Genomic DNA, 22,415 nt, shown 5'->3' with positions numbered 1-22,415 from the left:
CTAGTTAGACCAGTGACCAACCCATCAAAGAGCTACAAGGAATAACTCTTTTGTCTTCAAAATTGCTTTCTATTTTTTTCTTCATATTTTTAATTTGTTTTGAACAGTCGAACTTTCCTTTTTCCTTTGTGCCAACTTTTGACATGTTAGCTGCATATTTTCTTCTCCTCTTCCATTTCTCTTCAGATTTTTATGTTGAAAAACTAGAGTTAAGATGTAATGTCAAATGCTGCATGGAAACTGTGGCATTTTTGCTGCAGATTACAGCCAGAAGGAGCTGACCTGTTGTTTAGACAAATGCATTTCACAAATCTTTCAAATCCATTCATGGTAGAGAAGTAAAAGAGACAATAAACTTGAAATCATTTTCTAAACCACTGTGCATGTTACATTCATCTCTATAGCAACTACATAAATAGATCTATCCTGGAGGCTAATTTGAGGATATTTTTAATGTCTCTTTAAATTCAGTTTTCTGATTGAATTAGCATACTTCTTCAGACCTTTAGCTTGAGGCATGCTATTGGTCGTTAAATTGAACTTTTGAATGTGAAGAGTGAATATGGTATTTTTGATAAATGCTAGAATTTGGGAGATGTGTGAGCACAGTCTGCTTTTTCCAGCACTGATGGTACAGTGTTAAAATGTCTGCACATGAACTGTCTGGAGCACCCATCAGCCCTTTTGGGGAGTCTGTAGCTGATAGTGAAGTTGGTTTTCCCACATCCTTTTGCTCAGGAGCAAAATGAGAAACGAGATTGTGCCTTGCGTTTGGCTGCCTGTCTGTATCCAAGAGATCATCAGAATCCAAATTTTACAAAAATTAACCAGTAGTGATTCTTTCTAATCTCACTTAATGTGCATCAACTTGTAGTAAGACAAGGCATTTGTAAGAATGTAAATGCAAGACCTTAGTCTAGGGCATTTAAATAGAGAAAACATGTATTATACACAGGGGAAAAAAAAAAATCTGCTTTTTTCCATCACATCTGTCCAGAAGTAGGTTGTCAGCAATACTAGAGGTCAAAAAGAACTGAGCTGCATAAATTAATATTTTAAGATATCCATAAAAATTCTGTTGGTATTTATAGCTTATGCAAAGCATACCAGTAGTTTTGATTGGTGGGTGGATGGTCAGGGTAGGGAAGGGCTGGGCAGAGGTGTGCCTCAGAGGTGTGTTAAGAAGTGGTTTAGGCTCTGACTGACATTTTCCCCCCTCTATATCTGAGGAAATAGGCAGTTAATAATTTCTGATACCGTGGTGTGAGGAGCAATAGTTTGTCTGATAGGGAGAGTTTGTAACACGGAATAGCATTCCAGTTTCTGTTGGATTTAGACACCAGAAATGTGCTATGCTTGGGCCTGTATTGGGCTGGCTTTGATCATGGATGATCACAGGTTAATACCTTTGGATTTGTTGCTGCACCAGTAGAGTAATGATAGACAGCAGGTTTAGTTTTAGATCAGTGCTGAAAATGAGAATGCTGAAGAGTCACATCTGTTAAATCCTGTTGCTTTTACATTGTGTTGGTGCCTAGGGCATCTTTATAAACACGTCTATAAATATTTTTTATGAAATATTACATTAAGTCAGAAGATTGGAAAGCAGTGGCAAAGAAGAATAAAAATAATTCAAAGCAGTGACAAAAGTAGCTCTTACGCTTCTAAAATGAGGTGATTTTTCACATGGAGAAAATATTATGAGATTAGTATGGTTGGGATTGCTCTTTTATGGCTTGTTTGCTTACATGCCACTAAGAAACATGTTCTTTATATAAATAGGGGTAAAAATTTTGATTTCTTGCAACTTGTAAAATGTTAGTCATGTTTTGCTATTGTTAAACTTGTGTAATTTTAATAATGATTATTGAATTTATACACATTTGTAGGGTAAGAAATAGAATTGACTTTATCAGGTATCCAATATATATGTGTTTAATGACAGCATCTTAAGTACTGGCCTTTCTTTTGTTGGTTATTAAAGAGGTTTTTTGAATACTTGCCGTATTGCTAGATTATTTTTCTAAATAATGTGCATGTTAACAGGAAGAATACATCTCTATTTCAACAGAAATTATCTATTATATTTTGTAGTAAACTTTTTTCCCAACTTTATTTATTTGTGGTCATGAAATAATAATTTGTCAGTCTGTAGTCTATATTTGCAAGAGATATTTTAGTAAAATTTGACTAAAACTGTTGTTCCTCATCTTCTTAATTTTATCTGGTGAATTTAAAGTTATCATAGGACATTTTTCTTTTATTCTGTTTTTCAACACAAAGTAAAAAAATAGTAGGCTACACATCAGTCACAGTTATAAAACTGTTGTTTCAACTATTTTTACGTAACATCTTCTATTTTAGAATGAATATTTGGTTCTGTCCAGTGGCAGCATCAACTGCTGACTTGTACCACTAATCAAACTTACAAAGGGTTGGGTTTTGTCATTGTAAATCTGATATTGAAATAGTCATGAGATTTTATTGCATAATGCTTTGAACTCCCTCTAACATCTCATTGTAGGTAACAAGTGCACTTCATAGTCATCTTTTAAAGCAAAGCTGGCCATAGTTGGCAGGTTTGGAAGAAGTTCAGCTCAGACAAAGCAAATGCTGGAATGCCAACACCATTCATTATTCAGGGGCCTCTCAGTGTGTTGCTGATGCTGTTCCAGAAAGTTGCATAACACTGTGGTTTTTCTTTTTGCTGGCAGGTGATAAATCCAATGGGATGGGATGCATTTGGTTTACCAGCAGAAAATGCTGCAGTTGAACACGGCCTTCACCCTGCAAGCTGGACACAAAGGTGAAATGAATTGAAATATGGCATTTTCACTGTGAATGCCTGTACTGTGGCCCCCATGAATCAATAAAACAGAGCAAAACTAGCATAGAAGAAAGATGGTACGGGAAAGAACGGGGTTATCTGAGACCAAGGTTATGTGAAAACATTTTATGGGACTGTGCAGATGAATCTGCTTTGAAAGATAAATATATTTGGATGATTTTCAAGGTTTTAATCTCAATGACTTTTAAATTGTAAAATGCTAGAATATCAAAAGAGAAGCATTTCCCAAACACCCAAACCAGCAGGTATAAATAAATCAAAATTTCATCATGGTGAGGTAAACCTTAGTATAGAGTACACAAGGGAAAATTACGAGTTATGTGGTTAGATTTACTAGCAGATTTTTGTACCGTATGAGAGAGGAAGGAGGTAGTTGGGGTTTTTTGAAACTGGATCTTGGAAGTGCTAAGCAGCCATTATTGCTGCTGATTTCTGTGAACATTTTTGTGTTTAGACCACAGAATGGGGTGTTATGTTCTCCTAATATTCTTTAAAATAAATAAAATGTTATATAAGTAAACAGTTTCTGAAAATGCCTTGAAACTAATCTTCCTAAGTGAAGTTGTTTGTTGTACTCTGGATGCAGAAATCTATCTGTGGTATCTTTATAGGCCTTGATCCATTTCCTTCTTTGATAATGCTGTTGCTTTGGGTTTTGTTCATGCTTCTGGTCCCATCTTAAGATTCTTGATACTTTTCCAACAAATATTATAATTTAATATTATAATATTAAATACTTGCAATACTCAATTATTCAGCACTGCAAGTTTTTTTCTGGATCAAAATGAAATGCTTGGTTTCATGACTATTAACTTAGCCACTCTGGGAGGATAGATGCTACTTTATCTGACAGAATGTCTTTCAGTAGAAAGGTCAAAGTCCCTAAGAAATTTTAATCCATTTTACAGTATTTGAATGAATTCCCACCAGGTCACTAATTAATGTTGTGTCATTGTAGGTATTTTGGTAAAGCATATTTATTATATTTTCAAACTAAAGCTTCACTGTATATCCTGATGTATCTTACTTTACATTTGTAATACAATCCATTCAAGGCAGCATCTAACCTGACAGTGTCAGAGTTGATTAATGTTTATCTATGGTGATGCCGCCAACAGAAGTTTTGTAGTTCTTTCTCACCTCCACCTCCTTTGCACTGGCTCAGCTGGTTTTGTGGGCCATAGTTTTGGTTTGATCAGCCTGTTGATCAGAGGGAAGAAAGAAATCTGGTGGGGTTTTTTTGGAGAATTTTTGTAGGGTATATCTTCAGCTGAATTCAGGCTGATTCAGGTTATTCTACAGCCACACAATCACCAGAGCCACAGCAAAATAACAGCCAGGATAGTGTTGCCAGAATGGAGCAGGGTTAAGCTCAAAGTGGAAGTGTCCCCTACTGCATTGAGATTTAAGAGGGCCCTTTGACTCAACTGCAGTAAAGATAATTAAAAATAGTAAGAAGTGGTGCTTAAGTAATGCTTCCTTCAAACTACCCTGCCATATTTACTTTTAAGCTGCATTCAAATCTAGCGCAAAAAAAATGTTTTGTCTCATATACATAGCCATGGGAATTGGACTAGAATGTATTGGGGGCTTTTTAAAATTATTATTTGAGTATTCTGACAGTTCTGAGTTTTACTGCTAGTGAGATCATAGTGTTTAGCGGTTAACTAGTGCTTTTGATTTCTCAGAACTCTATAAGCACCAGATTTTTTATAGGATCACATGTTAGAAGTATCTTAAGCTAATAATTTTTAATTTATTATCATTATTTTGCAGTAACATTCAACACATGAGGAAACAGTTTGATGCACTAGGTCTGTCTTTTACATGGGAAAGGGTAAGATTTTCTTTTTAAAATGGATACTGCTTTATTTTGTTGTATGATGGAGCATTGAGACCCATGGAATTTCACGATTTGATTTATGACAATACACCTGTCTTTGGCAGTGACCAGTTTAAGTTGTTAAACTGTAAAATTGAGCTTTTTATCAGATTTCACTAACTTTTGACATGCTGATATCATCTGATAGTATGAATGCAGAGGAGAGTCTTTAAAGTCATTTTGATTTTGTATTTGCTTTTTATCTCTTTGAGGTATCAATTTTCTGTGTTAGAAATAAGGTAATGAGCAGATATTTATGAAACAGCAATGCCTTTGTGCTAAGGTGTGTGTTTATTGAGGAGTGCTGTTTTCAATGCATATGTCAAATGTTTAAAGATAGTAAATTGGAGTGGTGGCTCAGTTATGTTATTCCAAATTTTAAAGTATAAGCCTGCATTTTCATAGATGTTCATATCAGGATCATTTTGGAAACCAGAAATTTTATTTAAAACACTAATGCTTGAGAATCAGGTGTTCACCTTAAAAAACACGATCAGACATAATCTAATGTCATTTTCCAGATAAAAAAGAAATTAGCGTTTGAAGCGATTGTGAGGTTATTGCATTTACCAGTGAATCAGTCACACTGCCTTTATATTCTCAGCAGTAGCTGTTGCTTATCACCTTAATGTGATTTTGAATAGAGTGATGGAGATGCTAATCTTGGATTTTTATAGCAGTATTGTAGGTCTGAAAAGGAAAAGCATTCGTTTTCTGACAGTCTGAGACATGCCATCTGTTTTCTTTAATCATGAAGGTGAAGTTGTTTATTTGTATGTCTTGCATCTAAAAAACCATTTTGTCATGTCTCATATATGGAAGGGTTTTTCAGTATAAGCCTTTTGAATAAGATTTAAATTTTCTTGGTAGCCGAAAGTTGCTCTGAAAATAAAAGATTAGTTGTGGAAGCTTCACAACAGGCATTCTCGACATCTAATTTTTAAAGCTGTTGGTATCTCAGAGGTTGTCTGTATGTGAGGTGCAGCAGTACTTGAAAGCAGTGGAATCCTGTGTGTAGGCTGTGTTATGGAGTACACATGTGCACACACACACACACAATTCAGTGATGCAGGTTGCATTTCAAGAAAATTGAAAAAATAATGTCTCCTGTATAAGCTTCCATTTGGCCCTTCTGTCCTGAAAAACAGATGGAAAACTGGCAGTATTGAAAACCATGGCAAGAAGTATAAGTACCCAGGGAAAAATAATTTGTCATCTCTGTGCCTATTATTCAAGAGTTACCTTCACTTTACTAGTAAACTGTATTTTAGTTAATGAACTTTCAGGAGTCTCTGAATACTTGTGGAAAAGGCTTTGATACCCTATTACTAACTCCATGTGAACTGCTGTGTAGTTGAAATGCTTTAGAATGCTCTAGGGACACATAGTTGGTGCTTTTGAAAAGTAAAATTTTAAAACAGCTGAAAAATGTTCCTTGAAAGACAATGCATGTTTTCACTCCTTAGCTTATTTCACTCCTTAGCTTATGAGCTGTTTTGTTTTACTTGGAAAGCCTGCCATACTAATTGGAGTAAGAGTAACCTGAATGGTAGCCATAGAAACATATATGTTTATTAATTGCAAAAAATGCATGATGCCCAAAATATTATGTTAACCTCCAAATGCACAGATATTTGAGCTGGCCGTGAAAGAAGCACCTGTGGAAATGGAAGGGCTAAGCTGTAGCAGGGTGTTTTACAGGCTGATAAAGCCTGCTTCTCTGCAGGGCTCATTAGGCTGGGCAGAGCATCTTACTGCCTCAGCTGTACTGCTCCTGGCCTAACTCAAGCATCTTTGCACAGAAAAGTACTGTGCTGTGCAAGTGCTTATCTTAAAAGTGAGCTATTTGATGTAAGGAGTATTTTTTTATAGTATTCTATACTTGTATGGCTCTAAATCAGTGGCTCACAAAATACTGTGGCACTGCAAAAAACCCTCTAGTATTAGTGACTCCTATGAACAATCCAAGAAAAACAGATTTTATATGGGTTGGTCTAATTAACCAAGGCTATTACACAAAGCAGGGACCTGTTTTAAATTTAATTTCATTGATGTAGTTTAAACCTGCCCCTTTATTATCCTACTGCATAGTACTTAGCAAATAATGCTGGAGGGAACCTATTCCCCTAATTTAGATCCTTATCTTGATCTGTAGTGAATTGCTTTTCTAAAGTGTGAATTTATGTTAACTGTCTCTGTCCTCTGTGGCCAGCTTAGAGTATGTACTTAAATGATGGGAAGGAAACTTAAATAAACTTTACCTTTTACATATGGTATGGTAAAAGAGAAATGGAAAAAAGAAAAAAAAATCCATTTTGAGAACCTAGTGCATATAGCTGTCCTAAAGAGTGTGCCTGCTTATAAAGTCATGTCTGCTTGTCAAGAAATTTGTGTCCAGGAATACAAAGACTAGTTAAATCTCATTGCTTGATAAAATTAGTATGAGCAAATCCCAGTGCACTTGCAATACTAGAAATTGCCTTTTATTTTTCAATTATTTTTTTTTCCATTGTTTTCTCTGTATTACAAATCAAAATGTGCAGTTATTTCTGTCTTGTAGCTGTCAGTGAACTTACTTATCTAATAAGATATCACAAATAAGACATTTATTAAAAGCTAGATTAATTAGATTAGATTATTAGATTATTTCAGTCAGGTTACAATGACACTTTAAAATTGCTCTCCTAAACAGAAAATCTAAGGAAATGAAAAATGAAATTAAACTAATAAAATAAGTCTGCAAGTACTTTGCCTTAGAGTAGTTTTGACTACAAATGATTATCTGACTTTTTTACCTGAAACATGGAAGTATTTTAATGCCTCAAGTTAGAAGTATTATCTTTGTAAATCACTTTGAAAATGGTGTGATTCTGGGGAGAGTTTTTTTAAAAAATAAGTAAGTGAGATAACATTTCTGTTCTGAACATTTATGTTTTTCGAAATGTCTCTAAGAGTCATTAAAAACACATGGAAAATTTAAAAAATCCCCAGCATTATGTTTTGGGTTTAAGATAACTATAATCTGAGCATTCCTGGTGATCAGATTTTTTGAAAATACCACCCCAGACAGCATGACAAACTGCCCATGACTTCTTTTGAACATGATTTTTGGGGGAATTAAGCAGTATAATTTTCAATGATTCATATCATCAGCAACAAAAGATGAAAAGCATATAATGTTTTTCCTTTATTTTGTTCAGGAGTGTCATCAGACCAAATGCATGTTCCCAGTAAGCCATCAGTTCACCACTGTTATTATCAATCTATAACTTTCTCCCAGGAAGTAGCTCTTTCTATGGAGGTTTTTTAGTAATTTCAATTTTTGCATTCCAAGTGACATATTTTTTGCATGAGATTAATGTTCCCTGTCTGCTCTGTGCATTAAAAAAATTAAATCTTTGGTAGATTTTCTTTGTGCAGATAATTTTCTATTTAATTTTGAAGTTGTCATTTGTGTGTACTGCCTGAGCATACATAAAACCAGCAGTACGTAGATTATTACCTGTGAAACTTTCTTCTCATCCACGTACCATTGATAATCAGTGACCAAATTATAATTAAATATAAAAAAACCCAAACTGTTGATACAAGACTGCTTTTTTCCCTCAGAAAATATATTCATGTTCCAAAATGTAGGCACTGTATGACATTTCTATTTGTAGCTAATAAAGCATAAAACTAAAGGTCTTTGAAATACAAATACTCAAATTAATTTAGAAATGTAGGTTGGTGTAGCTCCAAACCTCTGAAAATCAAATAATTATACTTCTAGATGAGGTAGTGCATGCCCTTGAAAACCAAAATAGGCAGATAATTGATTAAAGACTGTTTTATCTTCCCAAATAGATTTTGAAAAAAACCCAATCCCGACTTTTTCTTCTCATCTCCCTTTAAAGAGGTGCAACATGCCTGTCTTCAGGACAGCATAAGACTGTGCTAAAAATAAATATATTATTAATAAACTAGTAAATTGCATATCTCCAGTCTAGTTACATGTTATTCATAAAGCCTGGTGAATCTTAGGAAAAAATATATCTTTTCATGCAGCCTATAAATATTACTTTTATTTTTTAAAATATAGCCACAGAAGTAGCCTAAAGTTGTAACCTTATTCTTAAAAATACAAGCAAAAATGAATTATAAGGTCAGAGACTCATAACAGAAAATTGTAAGAAGGGAGCAGGTTTAGAACAAATAATGAATTTCAAAATAAAGCATTTGAAAATTACTTTTTCTTTTATTAAACACCAAAATCTTTCATCTAGATTTAGTTGTTGTTTTTTGTTGGTTTTTTTAATGCAGGATTCTTTACTATTGGTTACCCTTATTTTTATTGGCAGTTGAAAGGTACTCTTTAAATCAGATTTTATAATAGTGAATGGCTTTTTGACCTTTAACATGGACCCATTGCTTCCCACATTGCAGTGATACCAAATCCAGATTGTAATACTACCATTTAGTCTGTAACTGAGAATTTATTTGCAAAATAAACAAGTTACCAACCCCTCTGGTATGGTATTTGTTAGGAACAAATTACTGTGCTGCAATAAGTGGATTAAGCAAGGTAGTTTTTAGTAAGGATAGGGGTCTTTCCTATGCCTTGCCAGTGTCTGCTCTTTTAAAAGCAAACCACCTATATAGGTGGTTTATTTAAATTGTTGTAATGAATTCTATTAATGAATGAGTGTCATTCCTGTAGGAATAAAGAACAGTAACAGTAACCAAAGACGAAGATACATTTTTGGTGAGAGTGTCTGTTTAAAGCTGACAAAAGTAAAAGGTAAAATGGATGGGGGGAAGAGGGAGAGGCTTTCCCTGCCATTTCATAATACTTCTGAAGTGCTGAGGTGATGGGTGATCACTACATCTCTCACAGAGCACTGCAGTGGACAGCTGAGCAGCATCTTACATATTTTTAGAAGAGTTCAGATTTTTAGTAGGTATTTCATTTTTGTGGAAAATATGGTAATATCCTGTTATATATATTCACTGTACTGCTTTATGATACAGGATTCTATATGTATGCTGTAATGCCAGTGCTCAGATCGCAAATGAGAAGCAGAAATGTACAGTTTTTGACAGGCTGGAATGGCTCCAGCATGCTACTTTTCAAACCCTTTTATAAACTCTTTTGTGTATTTCTGAGTTAAGATAGTTCTGTTAGTGTTCTGCAGATCTTTGTCGTGCTTATAAATAGATATGTTAACATTCACCTTAATTTAAGCATGATGACAGCCTGATGGAAACCTTTTACCAGACATCATTCATTTGATCAAGGTCAGTAACTGGAATAAACAGAAAATTATTTATAACAGTAAATCTTACTGGGCTAAATGGTAGGAAAAAAACCACCAAAATACATTTCAAGATTGGCAGGAGTTTGCTGTCTTGTCTTCAGCGCCTCATTTTACTTAGTGTTAGTTGTGTAATTTCTCTTTCTTCATTAACTTGAAATGTTACTCCAAACCTTCATGGTTATAAAGTTAAATTGTGAGCTTGAGTGAGGTTTTTTGCATCTCAGTGACCACACAGCAGATTTCTTTTTCAGTGATACAGTCTGTTGCATTTCTTTCAAAGAAATGTCTATTTACTCCTTGTGAGAGAGCGTGTACATGGGATTCTGTTTGCAGCAATTACCTTGTATCTTGTAGCTCAGGCTTGTGTGGCTTGTAACATGCTTGTTTAGATTGGGAAGTGTCATCTTTTTGTTTCAGTTGACACATACCTGCCTTTCAGGGCCAAAAGGACCAATTTCCATTCACTTTTCTATTTTTATTTGTCAGCTCACTTTTGTCGTCCTGCTTATTTGCCTATTGCTCACATAATCTTATAATGTACTGAAAGGGATTGCGACTCTTTCTCTTGTGTCTGATACTCCGGTGATGAAACTCTGTTGCCTGTAGTGGCATCACACTGGCACAAGAACTGTTGTCACTGTGTGAAGAAGCAGTGGGTGGGGGAAACTATTAAGTGTGCTTAGTTGAAGAGATGGAAATCAGATTTTTATCAAGTGGGTTTTTTTTTCAGTGCAGAGCAAAGGGTTTTAATCAAGCAACTGTTTTTCATTACTAGATCTTCACATGCTGAGCTGAAAACTTGCCATTAAATGTCTCTTTTTGATCTTGAAAGCCTCTTATACACACTTTTGAGGCACATTTATTCAAAGGTCATATTAATTGTTAAAAGCTATGTTTCAGCACTGGAATCTAAAGTTCAAAGCAACTAGAATATAAAGTTGTAAAAAAAGAATAAAAATTTTCTGCTAGAGCATTTCAGATGTCATTTGAGTAGCAGATGATATTGCAGGAGCTGTGTGTAGTGGGAAGCTAGGATGATGGGAAAGCCCACGTGAAAGACATTTCACATTTAGAGCTATTTCTGATGCTTGATAAATACTCCAAATGGAATAAATTGTATCAGTGGCTTACTTTTTGTCAGTAACTTTAAAATCAAGAGATTCATATTAATTTGAAGTTCAGTGTAGAAGCCATCTTCCACTTCAAGCAGGTATGTGGGTTTCCATTGCATCTCTGAAACCTGTGTTTGTGTTGAGAAAACAGGGAGTCGGTAATGATGGAATCCATTCTTTGTCTTTGCATATTAATACTTATTTTAAGTTCGAGTTTTTTAAGAACAAACATTTAAAATATGGAGCTTTGTAAGCAGTTGGTAAGCAGCTTGTTTTTTTAATTATCAGAGTTCATTAAAAACTTAGCAAATGTTTTTGAGTTTTAAAAAAGCTATCCATTATATTGTAGCTTGCTGTTCTCTTAACTCCCATTCCTCCTGCTTATGTTGTCTTTTATTTTTATCTGTCTTTATTTCCTTCATAACCATCCTCCTCATTTGTGACTTTTATGACTCATTTTTTCCATACTTTAACCTAGAGCATCCTCCTAACTTGAGCTCCTTTGCCTTTGGAACAGTTGCTTATTTGACCTTTGAATGTGAGCTCCCCTTCCCGAGTCTTTCATCTCGAAGTTCAGTCTTACCCTGTATTCCATCCTGTCTGCCCCGCACGGTCTGTGTGCCAGCGGCTCCTCAGCGCTGTTCTCTCTCCTCCTGCGCCCACAGTTTCTGCTGTAAGCTCCTCGCTCTGCCTGCTTCACATCAGCCAGCTCCCTGCTGCCTCTGAGCATCCACAGCCTCTGCTCCTGCTTCCCATTGCTGAGCAACAGTGGAAAGGCAGCCTGGCTAGGAGGGTTCTTTGAGAGAAGTCTGCATTTTTTTTCTAGTTTTGTTGTTTCCTTGATCAGGCAGCTGTGATCACTTTCATTCATCTTCTGTTCTTATATCTATCAGCTTTAATCTTACAGAGTTTTATATCCCACGTTAACAGGGAAACTTTTCCTTCTGCATTAAACCCACGTTCTCTGGTTTTGTGTACAGGTGAATATCACTCATTGTAAGCATTATACAAATAAATAGGTTTGTACATGAATACATGCATAAATGTTTACTCTGGAATGTATTATACACTCCTGGGTTAATTATGGAAGTTAAAACAGTGTAGGAAAATACTGAGAATAGTTTCAGAAATTTCTATTTCTTTTCTACAGGAGGTAACCACTTGCTTACCAGAGTACTACAAATGGACACAATATCTCTTTCTTAAGCTTTTTGAAGCTGGGATAGTGTATCAAAAAGAGGTAGGTACAAACTTTGACCTTCAACATTTTGCTGCTACACTAATTTAGACCTCTCGTGTCAGTGGCATGTTTGTGGATAGTCCATTCACAGTCATAAAGGGATTGTGCTCTGTTAGTTTTAAATCATTCTAAAATAGAATTAATTTTATATATAACAGAATTTTCTATGTAGCAGTTTATGAATTTTCTATGTAGCTAACTAACATGCATGGCCATTGTAGCAAGTCAAGTCAGAAGTGTTATTGTCAGAGATTTGCGCTGATGTGGAGGATCAGAATATAGCTTTTAGTTTTTTATTTCCTGGCTTTAATATTTTCTAGATTTTATTGTCCCTCATGGAAATACATGACATGGTGGTCATTAGGAGTCTCTTCAGCAGTGAGATTATTTACCTGTCTAACATTACTGTAATACTGTCTCAGAATTTATGGTTTTGGATAGGATAATCGGAGATCAGGTGCATAACCATCCTATTCCAGAACTCTATTTGTGATCTTCAAAATATTAAAGAAGTATTAGGTGTCATAAGACTATCACAGCTGTTCATCAGTTACCAGTACATTAAGAAATTATAATATTTTGTACATAGCATGTGTCAGGCCGTATCTGAAAAGTGAGGGTTTCAGTTATTTCTTAAACACAAGATGAAACAAAGATGTTGAGTGAGCAGTCCAGAGAACTCTCTGTATAGCCTAGGCAATGCAATTCCAAAATACCTGAACAGCTGCGCTTTAACAAAGCAGCAATTTAGTGAATGTTTCTAACTTAAAATGGAAACTAAGATTTCCTAAATATGCTTTGATATTTCATTTGTATTCTGTAGAAACCAGGAAACCCCATAGGATATAATTAAGGATGTACTCCAATTATTCTGTGAACCTGGAAAAAGAGATTGATGGTGAAAGGTAGCATTTAGGAAAGCAGGGTGTTACTGAGCTATTTCTCCTATTTGCATTTGTATTCAGGGATCTTAAATGACAACCAGCAAAACCCCTCAATGGTTAATATATAGTAGCATGCTGGATTGGGGGTTGGGGTTTTTTTTTCTTTCTGTAATTATTTTTTTCTTGTATTAAAAAAAAAATTAACCCCCCAGCTTTGTAATAACAAACCTGTTTTTATCTGTGAATTTGTTTGTTTGACAAGTGAACTCAGATGAATCTGAAAAATAAAAGTTTGCTGCTTCATTTAAAGCAGGGATGATATACAAAATAAATTTTGCATTCTAACTCCGAGTACTGTGGGATCCTGGAGGTGTTTGGATACCAGTGATTGAATCTACTTCTAACTTCCATCTGCTTTCAAGTCAAGGATCAGTTTGAGGACTTAAATCAGCATCTGTCAATCTGCAGGGGATGTAATCTCTGGTGGATATGAACCAGTTGCTTTTTGGCAGGAAACAGATGGCAGAGAGAGCCCATGACCCTAGGTCTCTTTGAACAGTCATATATACTTAAAGCATATATTTGTCTCATGTTGTCAGTGTATCTGCAATACGTATTAAACACAGCTTGAAGTCTCCTGTATTACAGTTTCATTTTGAATACAAGAGATAATTCATAGCCTTACTGTGACAATAAGAATAAGGCAAGGAGAGTGTTAGCCTAGTTAATGGTCTGTTCCAGCAGTGTGCATGTCTGACCAGAAATTACCCTGGCAGGGAGACACGGGCTCAGTATGTCCAGGAGCTGCAATTATGGAGGATTAACAATGTTTGCCTGAGTGCTGCAGCATCCAGAGAGGGTACCTTTATTCATAGCAGCAAAATCGTCCCTTTTTCCTGCAGTACTCACCTACTCAATGTACTGTGGATGTTATTGACCTGGCCAGATGTGAGTGCTTCACTGAGGTTAATAAGTGCCCTGACTCTCTTACTTTGATCAGATATCTGTGATCCATAGTGGACCCAGAGACAGCAAGCCTGGAGATAGATACTTACACTTTGGAGACCTGAAGTTAGGCAAGATGAATCCTGTCTTAAAAGCATATGGTCTGTTTTGGTGTAGTGAGGAGAGCGAGATAATTGGTGTGCTCTGAACACTCCTGCTCTGTGCTTTCTTTGTGTAGATGACTTTGAGCAGCTTCCTGGGGTCACAGTTTCAGAGGCTGTCATTGTCAAGAAGTTGCCTTTGTGAGGTACAAGCAGGAACTAAAGATTTCATTTATTAGCCACGTTCTAGATACTGTCAAAATTCTGTGTGAGATGGAAGGAATGGAACTTAAAAAAATACAATGACCTTTCCACTAACGATTTCTTAAATGCACATTTGCTTTATGTTTTGAAGGATTTATTTAGATATAGCCTCATGAGTTGTAACAGGAGGATTTGTTATGCTAAATAGTTATGTAATCATTTCAGTTATCTTCCAAAATTTTCACCATAAATTTGGTATGTTATCATCAAAATAGAAATGGGGTTTTTTTTCAACTTAGAGTCACAGCCAGTTTAATACAAGCTTATGCTAATACCACTTTATGCAACTGGAATTTTATTACTTCCCAATATTGTCTGATTTATCTCTCTTTAGCTGTAATGTTAACTTTGTGTGGGTTTTTTTCAGAACTTTATCAATTAAAAGATCATTAGAGCCATATTCATAATGCCTTGTATTATTACTGAAGAAGCTGTATTTTCTGGAATTCTGGAAAATGCATTTGTAATAATGAAATATGTTGATTTATTTTTATTTCCTGATGAATTTTCATAAACCTGTTATAAAATCTAGTGTGGTATTATTGGTTGGTAACAGAGAAAAGGTAGGCAAAAAGTAAAAAGTTTAAATTCAAGTCTGAATTCACAGAAGATTCATTTGAAGGCAAGTCTCAATTTATTAATGAATAAACATTCATTCATTTAAGGATAATACATTTTTTATAAATAAATGTAGCCAGACTTTCTGCTCACACAGTCGTAAGCAGTATTTCTAGACAAGGTGGGATCTCTGCATTTTTCTTTTAGCTCTCCTCATTATAAGATTTGTAAAGTGGTTGTGGTATTTACTCTTTGTGAGAATATGTAGCATATTTTAAATGAAGCAATATTGAGTTTTTGGAAACTGGTCGGAAGGTGATCAGTGCTAGATAAAATAGAGTATACAATGTGAGTGCAGTTACTCATTTTTGATTGAGATACAAGACCTCCCCATACCCAAAGAAATAATTTGATTTTTTTCTTTTTAATGTTTAATGTATTATATCTCTGAGGAACTTAGCTACTGTTTTTCAGTCAGACTGATTTAGCTTAAATGCTAAATAACATTCAATATAATAGATTATTCTATTGCTCTGATTTTTTTTTTTTCTTTTCTGTTCATTTTTGCAAGTCAATGTATAGCGTTTTCTGCTATACATTGGATAGGATTGCTAACTTTTGGATAGGATTCTTTTGTGATCTTAGATCCTTTTTGATGAGTGATCAGTTAAATTGTTCAACACTAGGGGAGGCTGAGTTTGATTTTTGCTCCTTTCCCTGTATGTTATATCTTGTATTTCAGTTGACTCAAAAGCTCAAAATACAACGTTTGTGGAGGTGAACATTAATTTCACTTTACTGGTTTTCACTTAATGCATTTGGATTGAAAAGGAAAGAATTCCAAAAGTAATTCACCCAATTGACATACAGATAATATCAACTCTTTCATTTAAAATATAGTTGACCACTGTAATACTTTCTTGTGATTCTGTCCTCTTGAGTTGGACATCCTTGTCTACTCATTCCCCTCAGTCTGACTCAACACTTTTGGATTAGTAGTGACAACTTTTAAGCATCAGACTATTTTATTTGCAATATAGTCAACTGGAACACTTATTATATATTATAGCCAAGCAGTCAGGTGTCCGCCTATCCTGCTAGCATGATCAGTCTAGACAAACCCTGCCAACTGCATTTTTGGGTCTTTTGAGTTCTGAGAAGATGAATGCTCAAAACTTTTCCAGCTGAGTCCATGTTGCTGATTCAAATGGATGTTTTAAAAACTCAGGTAAACATTCGAGGTGTGCTTCTGGATAATTCATATGGCATCTGTAAAGTAAAACTGGTTTCTAACTAGCCGCTGAAAGAATTTTATCTTCCTGCAACTGTTTTTTAGGCCTTGGTCAACTGGGATCCAGTGGATCAGACTGTTCTAGCTAATGAACAGGTGGACGATAATGGTTGCTCTTGGCGTTCAGGAGCAAAAGTGGAGCAGAAATACCTCAAACAGTGGTTCATCAAGACAACTGCTTATGCAAAGGTATGAGAATACAATTTTTGGAAATTATGGTAGCACTTTGAAGAGGAGACTTTTTATTCAGAAATACTAAGCTGAATGTGGTTCTTTATAGATACATGTTTGAATAATATATAATTGCATATTAATATCCCTGTGTATATGTGTATATTAAAATTATTACTCCTGAAGTTCTTCTGTTTACCTCTTTAAGAATTGTAGGTAGGTAACTGGTGTGGGATTAAGTTTTGGAGAAATCAAAAGGCATAAATTAGAGTTCTGCATTTGCACATTAGCATCCTGTATTCACCATCAAGTGCTTTTCTGCATATTTTGAGTGTAGAGCTGTACAAAACTCGTTTGCTGACTTGCAGGCATTTTATAAGCCATGGAGTACAGCCCATCACCTAGCATTCAGTTCTCCTGTGTCTGCACCATAGTTCTTTATGTTTAACTGCTTTTTTTTGGAAGGTTCATCTCAACCTTCTACTTCACTTCATACTCTACTCTGTTGATAATCTGTTATTTTAAAAATGTTTTCAGGTTATTTAAACATCCTTTTTTTCTTAAAAGCTCCAGTTTTGATTGTGCTGGGACAATGTAGATTCCATACTTCAGAATTCAGAACAAAAGTTTTGGCTTTATGCTTTCTGAGATGAAAGTATCAGCTTCCTGTCGTGTCTGGGTGAAGTTTTTATTCCCTCTGAGTATTCTGTGTATTGAGACTTCAAGTACAGATTGAGAAAGTTGCTCCCAAGAAAATACTAAAAATTTGTCTTTGATCCTTTTCCCAAGTCTCAGACTCAAGAAAGCAAATTTCCACTATTATCCAAGGAGAAGAAGTCTGTGTCTCTCTCTAGATTTATTCATAACAAAGAGAAAAGCTTTAGATATCCTGTCTGATGCTTTGATTCTTCATACACAGAGAGGTGCTTGAGATACATGTTTTTTGATTGTGCTGCCTGTTCTGGCAGTAAGGAGAGAACATTTGCAATAGCTGAAGGAAAAATGGAGCATGTCTGCAGTATCACAAAATAAACACAATGTTCTGAGGTGGTTTTTCTCCCCAGCTCCTTTTTCACTAGATTTCATTATGACCATTGTGATATTTAAGGGTCTGCCCCAACTCACTGATTCCCCCCATTTGAGGCTGGAGCTCCATTAGAGTTTCTGTCTCTACTGATATGTCGTTCATCTATTGTGTCTGTACAGGTTGTAGGAAGCAATGACTGATATTTCTGGCCTGTATCCATGCTGGTACCCAATTACTTACATCCCTTTAAAAAGGGTGAATCAGCCATAAATTTTTACTCATCAAGACCAAAAGACATGACTGAGGAGTTTTTCAGTAACCGTGAAAACATCCTTGGTTTATGGGATTATTTCCTCTTGCTCAATATCCACCCTCAGCTAGGAAGGATTTACCTTTTGTATTTAGTCGCCTACCTGAGAAGTGCTGTTACAGGAAATGCACAATCTCTTGGGCAGAGCATGTCTCGATCATGCCATTCCTCAGTAAGCAGGCTTATCTGATGATAAGAAGGAACTTTTGCCTCCACAACATCCCCCATCTTCCCCCCAAAGATGTCACCCTAGGGCACTGCCATATTCCCTACCTATGTGAAGGGCAAATGTCCAGGTGACCTTTTGTTCTTGAACATCTTGTTGACATGAATAAGAGCTGCTTCTGCTTTTCATTTTGGGAAGACAAATTGTATCAACTCCTACAAAACCTTAAAACATTGCTGCAAAGGACAGTTGAGAACTCTACAGATTTCTGTGAAGGTTTCCCAAAATTTTGTTCTGTTTGTGATTGATATTCATAGGGTCTGTGCTAGCTGACACAACCAGATCAGTGAATGATGCCATACTGCTTCCAGCTGAAGTACTTTGGCAAGCATTACCTTCATGTTCTTCCACTTCTTGTACAGTGACAGATGCTACCAAGAATCAGCAGGTGGTTTGGATTTTCCTTTTTACTCACCCTCCACTCACTCCTATTTTTGTTGCTGTGGATCTTTTTAAACAGTCCCACTCTGCTTCTTTTGGCAAGGCTTTTAAACATTTGGTTGTAGAGGGGGAAAAATAACTTTCCCCCCCCACCCTAGAATAAGAATAGCAGATTACCAGGCTCTGCTCTATGAAGTCAAATATATTCATAGTCAATGGATGTCATGCTTGAAAGATTAAGACAAATAAAGTCCCTTTTTTTGACAATTTTTTTTTCTTTCAAGTTGCAAGAGACTAGATAACATAGCATGTTGTGGTTTATTTTCTGAAGAAGACTGTTTTGGCGGTACAACTCAGAGCAGCCCATGAACTGCAAGCCACAATTGAAGACAGTCCACTGGAGGGAGGCTGGATCTGAGCTAATAGTGGCCAAGTATTTCAGTCTCTTAGAAACTCTCTGCACACACTGACATAATCAGGAAGTTTCACATTAGCATTTTGACAGGAGCCAAATTACAGATCTGAAATGCTGCAACTTTGGCTTCTCTTTCTGAATAATTTGACTAGTTATCCTCAAAACATCCTTGCACACATTTCTTCATTCTGTATGGTAGTCATGCCAGTACTTCTCCAGGGGTGGTAAGAGCCATGAATTCTTCCTCCTAAGTCTCTTTCTTTTGTCCCCTTTTTCTTTGGATTCAGGCTGTTGACAGTTCATCTGAATCCATATTGTCCTGCATTGTTGAACACCCTGGTTGTAGTAATCACTCTTCCTAGCCTATTCCTCAAACCTTCTTCCCCACCTCTTTTCAAAAGCTCTTGCTAGGAGAATGGGCTTTATTGAGAGGGAGACCTTAATTCACCTTCATCATTTACAGAGCCTTTCCTCTTGGAGTGGAGGGTCCAAATTTCATGGAGCTAGTCCTTGTAGGTGTGGAGGATAAAGACATCTCTTTAAGAAGCTAAGGATCTTTAATTGCTAATACGATTTCAGGATGATACATTGCTGGTGATGAGACCTTCACTTTGGCAAGGGGGATTATTTAATGTCTCCTGATTTTGAACACACTTATTTCCATAAAGAGATTTTCCTGACTTACATGACAGACTAGAAACACTGCCAGTACAGCTTTGTTTTCCTGAAATTCTTTTCAGTTCAGACACTTCATATATTTGTGCCTCTAATGATCAATTGTACAGCAATTTGGTTCTTTATGGATCTCACTTCCCTTTTTTGTCAGTTGTTTGAAAATTCATATGCCAGACTCCTGTAAAAGGGAAATCTGAGGGGGCATTATAAAATGGGGAATTTCAAATCCATGGTCAACTTGTTTTGCATTAGACGCTTACAGAAATAGAAACTTGCCCATCCAGAACTTGTCTGGTCCTGAGTCCTTTTGTCCCCATTTCTGTGTCAATTGCCTGCTGAATATCTTTTGTCCAATTCAGTTTTTTTTTTAATGTGTCCAGAAGATTAAGACAAGATTATGTCAGGTTAGTGTGGTCACAATCATTGTGATATGAAGATCTGTGTTTTCTGTCAGTATAGAGCATCATTTAGGTCTTTGGGCTGTACTGCCAGAATTTGTATCCCAGCACACATGGCCCTTTATTTCCTCACAGCCTGGACAAGGTCACGGGCACGGAGCAGATTTAATCTGTCTTTGTGCAACATGTTTTTCCTGGGTTTGGAAAAAGGTAGAGAGCTAAGTGGATCAGGCTTTCAGTGAGCTGTGTGACTAGATTTCTGCTATCTACTGAAGTTCCACTCCTCCTTATTTTGAAATCTAAAAATTGGAAGGCACTACGAGTAACTTAATCGTTGCACCTTTTGGGGAAGACTTGTATTTTTTTCCGACTCGGGCTACTTTCAGACTTAGAGGGTTAGAATTCTATGAGTGTCTCACTCACTTTTTCACAGTTAGGCCTTTATCTGGTTTTGGTGTATCATAGGGAGTCATTTGATTCTGGTCATCTTTTTCTTGTGCCTTCAGTGGTGACTAATATTTCTTCTGAAAAGTTTACAGAAATTCAAGATCAAATGTCACAAGTATCACCTTCCTTGCCCTTTTTCTGAAAAATGGCTCTCTGCAAGTCTGTTTCCTATTCCTTCCCCAAAGTTATACTTGAGTTTTCTATAAATTGACATAGTAGGAAAGTATTTTGAAAAAAAACCCTTTATTTCTGTTAACTTGCTCCATTCCTGTGTGCCTTGGAGGAAAATGTAAGTCTTTCCATAACCTTGTTTCATAAAAAAAGTTCAATTTAAAATATATTTAATTCATCTTCTAGCCCTTAATTCTTCATGCAAATTGCCAGCTAGCAATAATGGCTCAATATGTTTGGATATAACCTATTTGCTGCTTGTAGCATCCACAAATTATTTTGTTATAACTTTCAGCCTATTTATAGCGTATACTGCTGTTCTATTCTAGTCATTTGTGTTTCTCTCTTTTGCCCATTTAGCATTTTATGTTTTCCTTGGTATCTCACAACCTTAATGGAAATAAAAACTAATCAGAGTAATCTTCATCTGCAGTGCCTACATTACTGGTCAAATGGCAGCCAGGAGTTACATGATGAGTAGTGGTCTGTAAAGCTGGTTATTACAGGAATCAGTGCTTCATTCCTACACAGACTGTTTTTCAGAGTTTTGTTGTGTCCAGAGGAATCATCTCCTGTGGACTTGCTTTGATTTTTTTTTTTGTAGTTACTGCACCAGCTCATATTCCTTTCTTGCAATAAAAATTGTAAACGAAGCAGTGTTGGCTCACATGGCAATTTACCATTGGTAATGAGTTTTGTTCAAAGGGCAAAAATATTGACCATGCTTTTAATGCTTAGCAGAAAGCATTTTGCTTATATAAAGTAATAAAGTAATTGTGACCCATTTTTTAAACTGTAAAGTACATGTGAAATGGTCTAGCAGCTTTTTTTGATTTTTAGAGAACATTTTAATTGTTATTTTTCTTTTGATGCATTTCTTTGATAAAAATATAATGCCTTAACTGATGGCATTATTATTCAAATTGTTTTCTGTGCATTTAGGATGTTTAAGCTAAAACATTTAGTTGCTATGGTTACCCTGCTGAATTGGTAGGCAGATTCATTGGAAAAATCTGTCTGTAAATGTTAGTATTTTCTCTGTGTACCTGTAAATTGCTTTTATGGAGGTTTTTATATGTGGTCAACTGAGTCCTCAAAACAGAATTGGCAAGGTTAGTCTTTTTATAGAAGCTGTTCTTTCTAAATTAATTTTATACAATTCTTTTCCATATTTTACTGTACAAAAATTCATTCAAATAGCTGGAAAATAATCTTCTCTGGAATAAAATGAAACAGAAGCAACTTTAAAACTTCAAGTCTTGCCTTAAATCATCTCCCTGTTTTTGCACAGCAGTAGGGCAGTGTGTTTAATTCAAATAATGGGGAACATAACCAACAAAATTCTACTGATGTAATTTACAGTTGCTATACAGATAAGTAGCACCCTTTCCTAGTTAAGTTTTTTTTGTAAAGGCATTTAGAGATAAACCCTTCTCATTTTTTGTGGGTATCAGGAACACAGATGTTGGGCATGGTGCTGACTTTGTGGGGGGAAAGCAGCAAATGAGCTACAGCTCTTCTCCAGGTTTTCTCTGGCTTTGTACTGCATCTGCCAGCCCTTTTTGTCTCTTCTGACTAGATTTGGAGTTATTTCATGTAATTGTGTTTTGCTTGATTTTTTTTATTTTGTATTTTATTTCTGAGATCTTAAGCAGAATGGTAATGAAATGTAATGAAATTGAAGTACTGAATTTCAGGATGTTAGGAGTCTTGGTAGCACTGGGGATTTCATAGCAGGAGGTAATGCCTCATCACTGAGAACCGATATGCTG

At 35.8% G+C, this 22,415-nt stretch overlaps 1 protein-coding gene across 2 annotated transcripts in view; it reads left to right on the top strand.

The window, feature by feature from the left end:
* The window catches only part of LARS2 (leucyl-tRNA synthetase 2, mitochondrial), an 82,658-nt gene that overhangs the window by 11,660 nt on the left and 48,583 nt on the right, over positions 1 to 22,415 (top strand). For both annotated transcript variants that reach the window (XM_084211269.1, XM_084211268.1), the window contains exons 4-7: positions 2,715 to 2,806; positions 4,625 to 4,685; positions 12,290 to 12,379; positions 16,468 to 16,611. In XM_084211269.1, coding sequence (XP_084067395.1) covers positions 2,715 to 2,806; positions 4,625 to 4,685; positions 12,290 to 12,379; positions 16,468 to 16,611 — 387 coding nt within the window. The remainder of the gene's footprint in view (positions 1 to 2,714; positions 2,807 to 4,624; positions 4,686 to 12,289; positions 12,380 to 16,467; positions 16,612 to 22,415) is intronic.

This window comes from Fringilla coelebs, assembly GCF_963513975.1.
Source record: "Fringilla coelebs genome assembly, chromosome: 1".
Taxonomy (NCBI): domain Eukaryota; kingdom Metazoa; phylum Chordata; class Aves; order Passeriformes; family Fringillidae; genus Fringilla; species Fringilla coelebs.
This window is presented reverse-complemented; position numbering and strand designations above follow the sequence as displayed.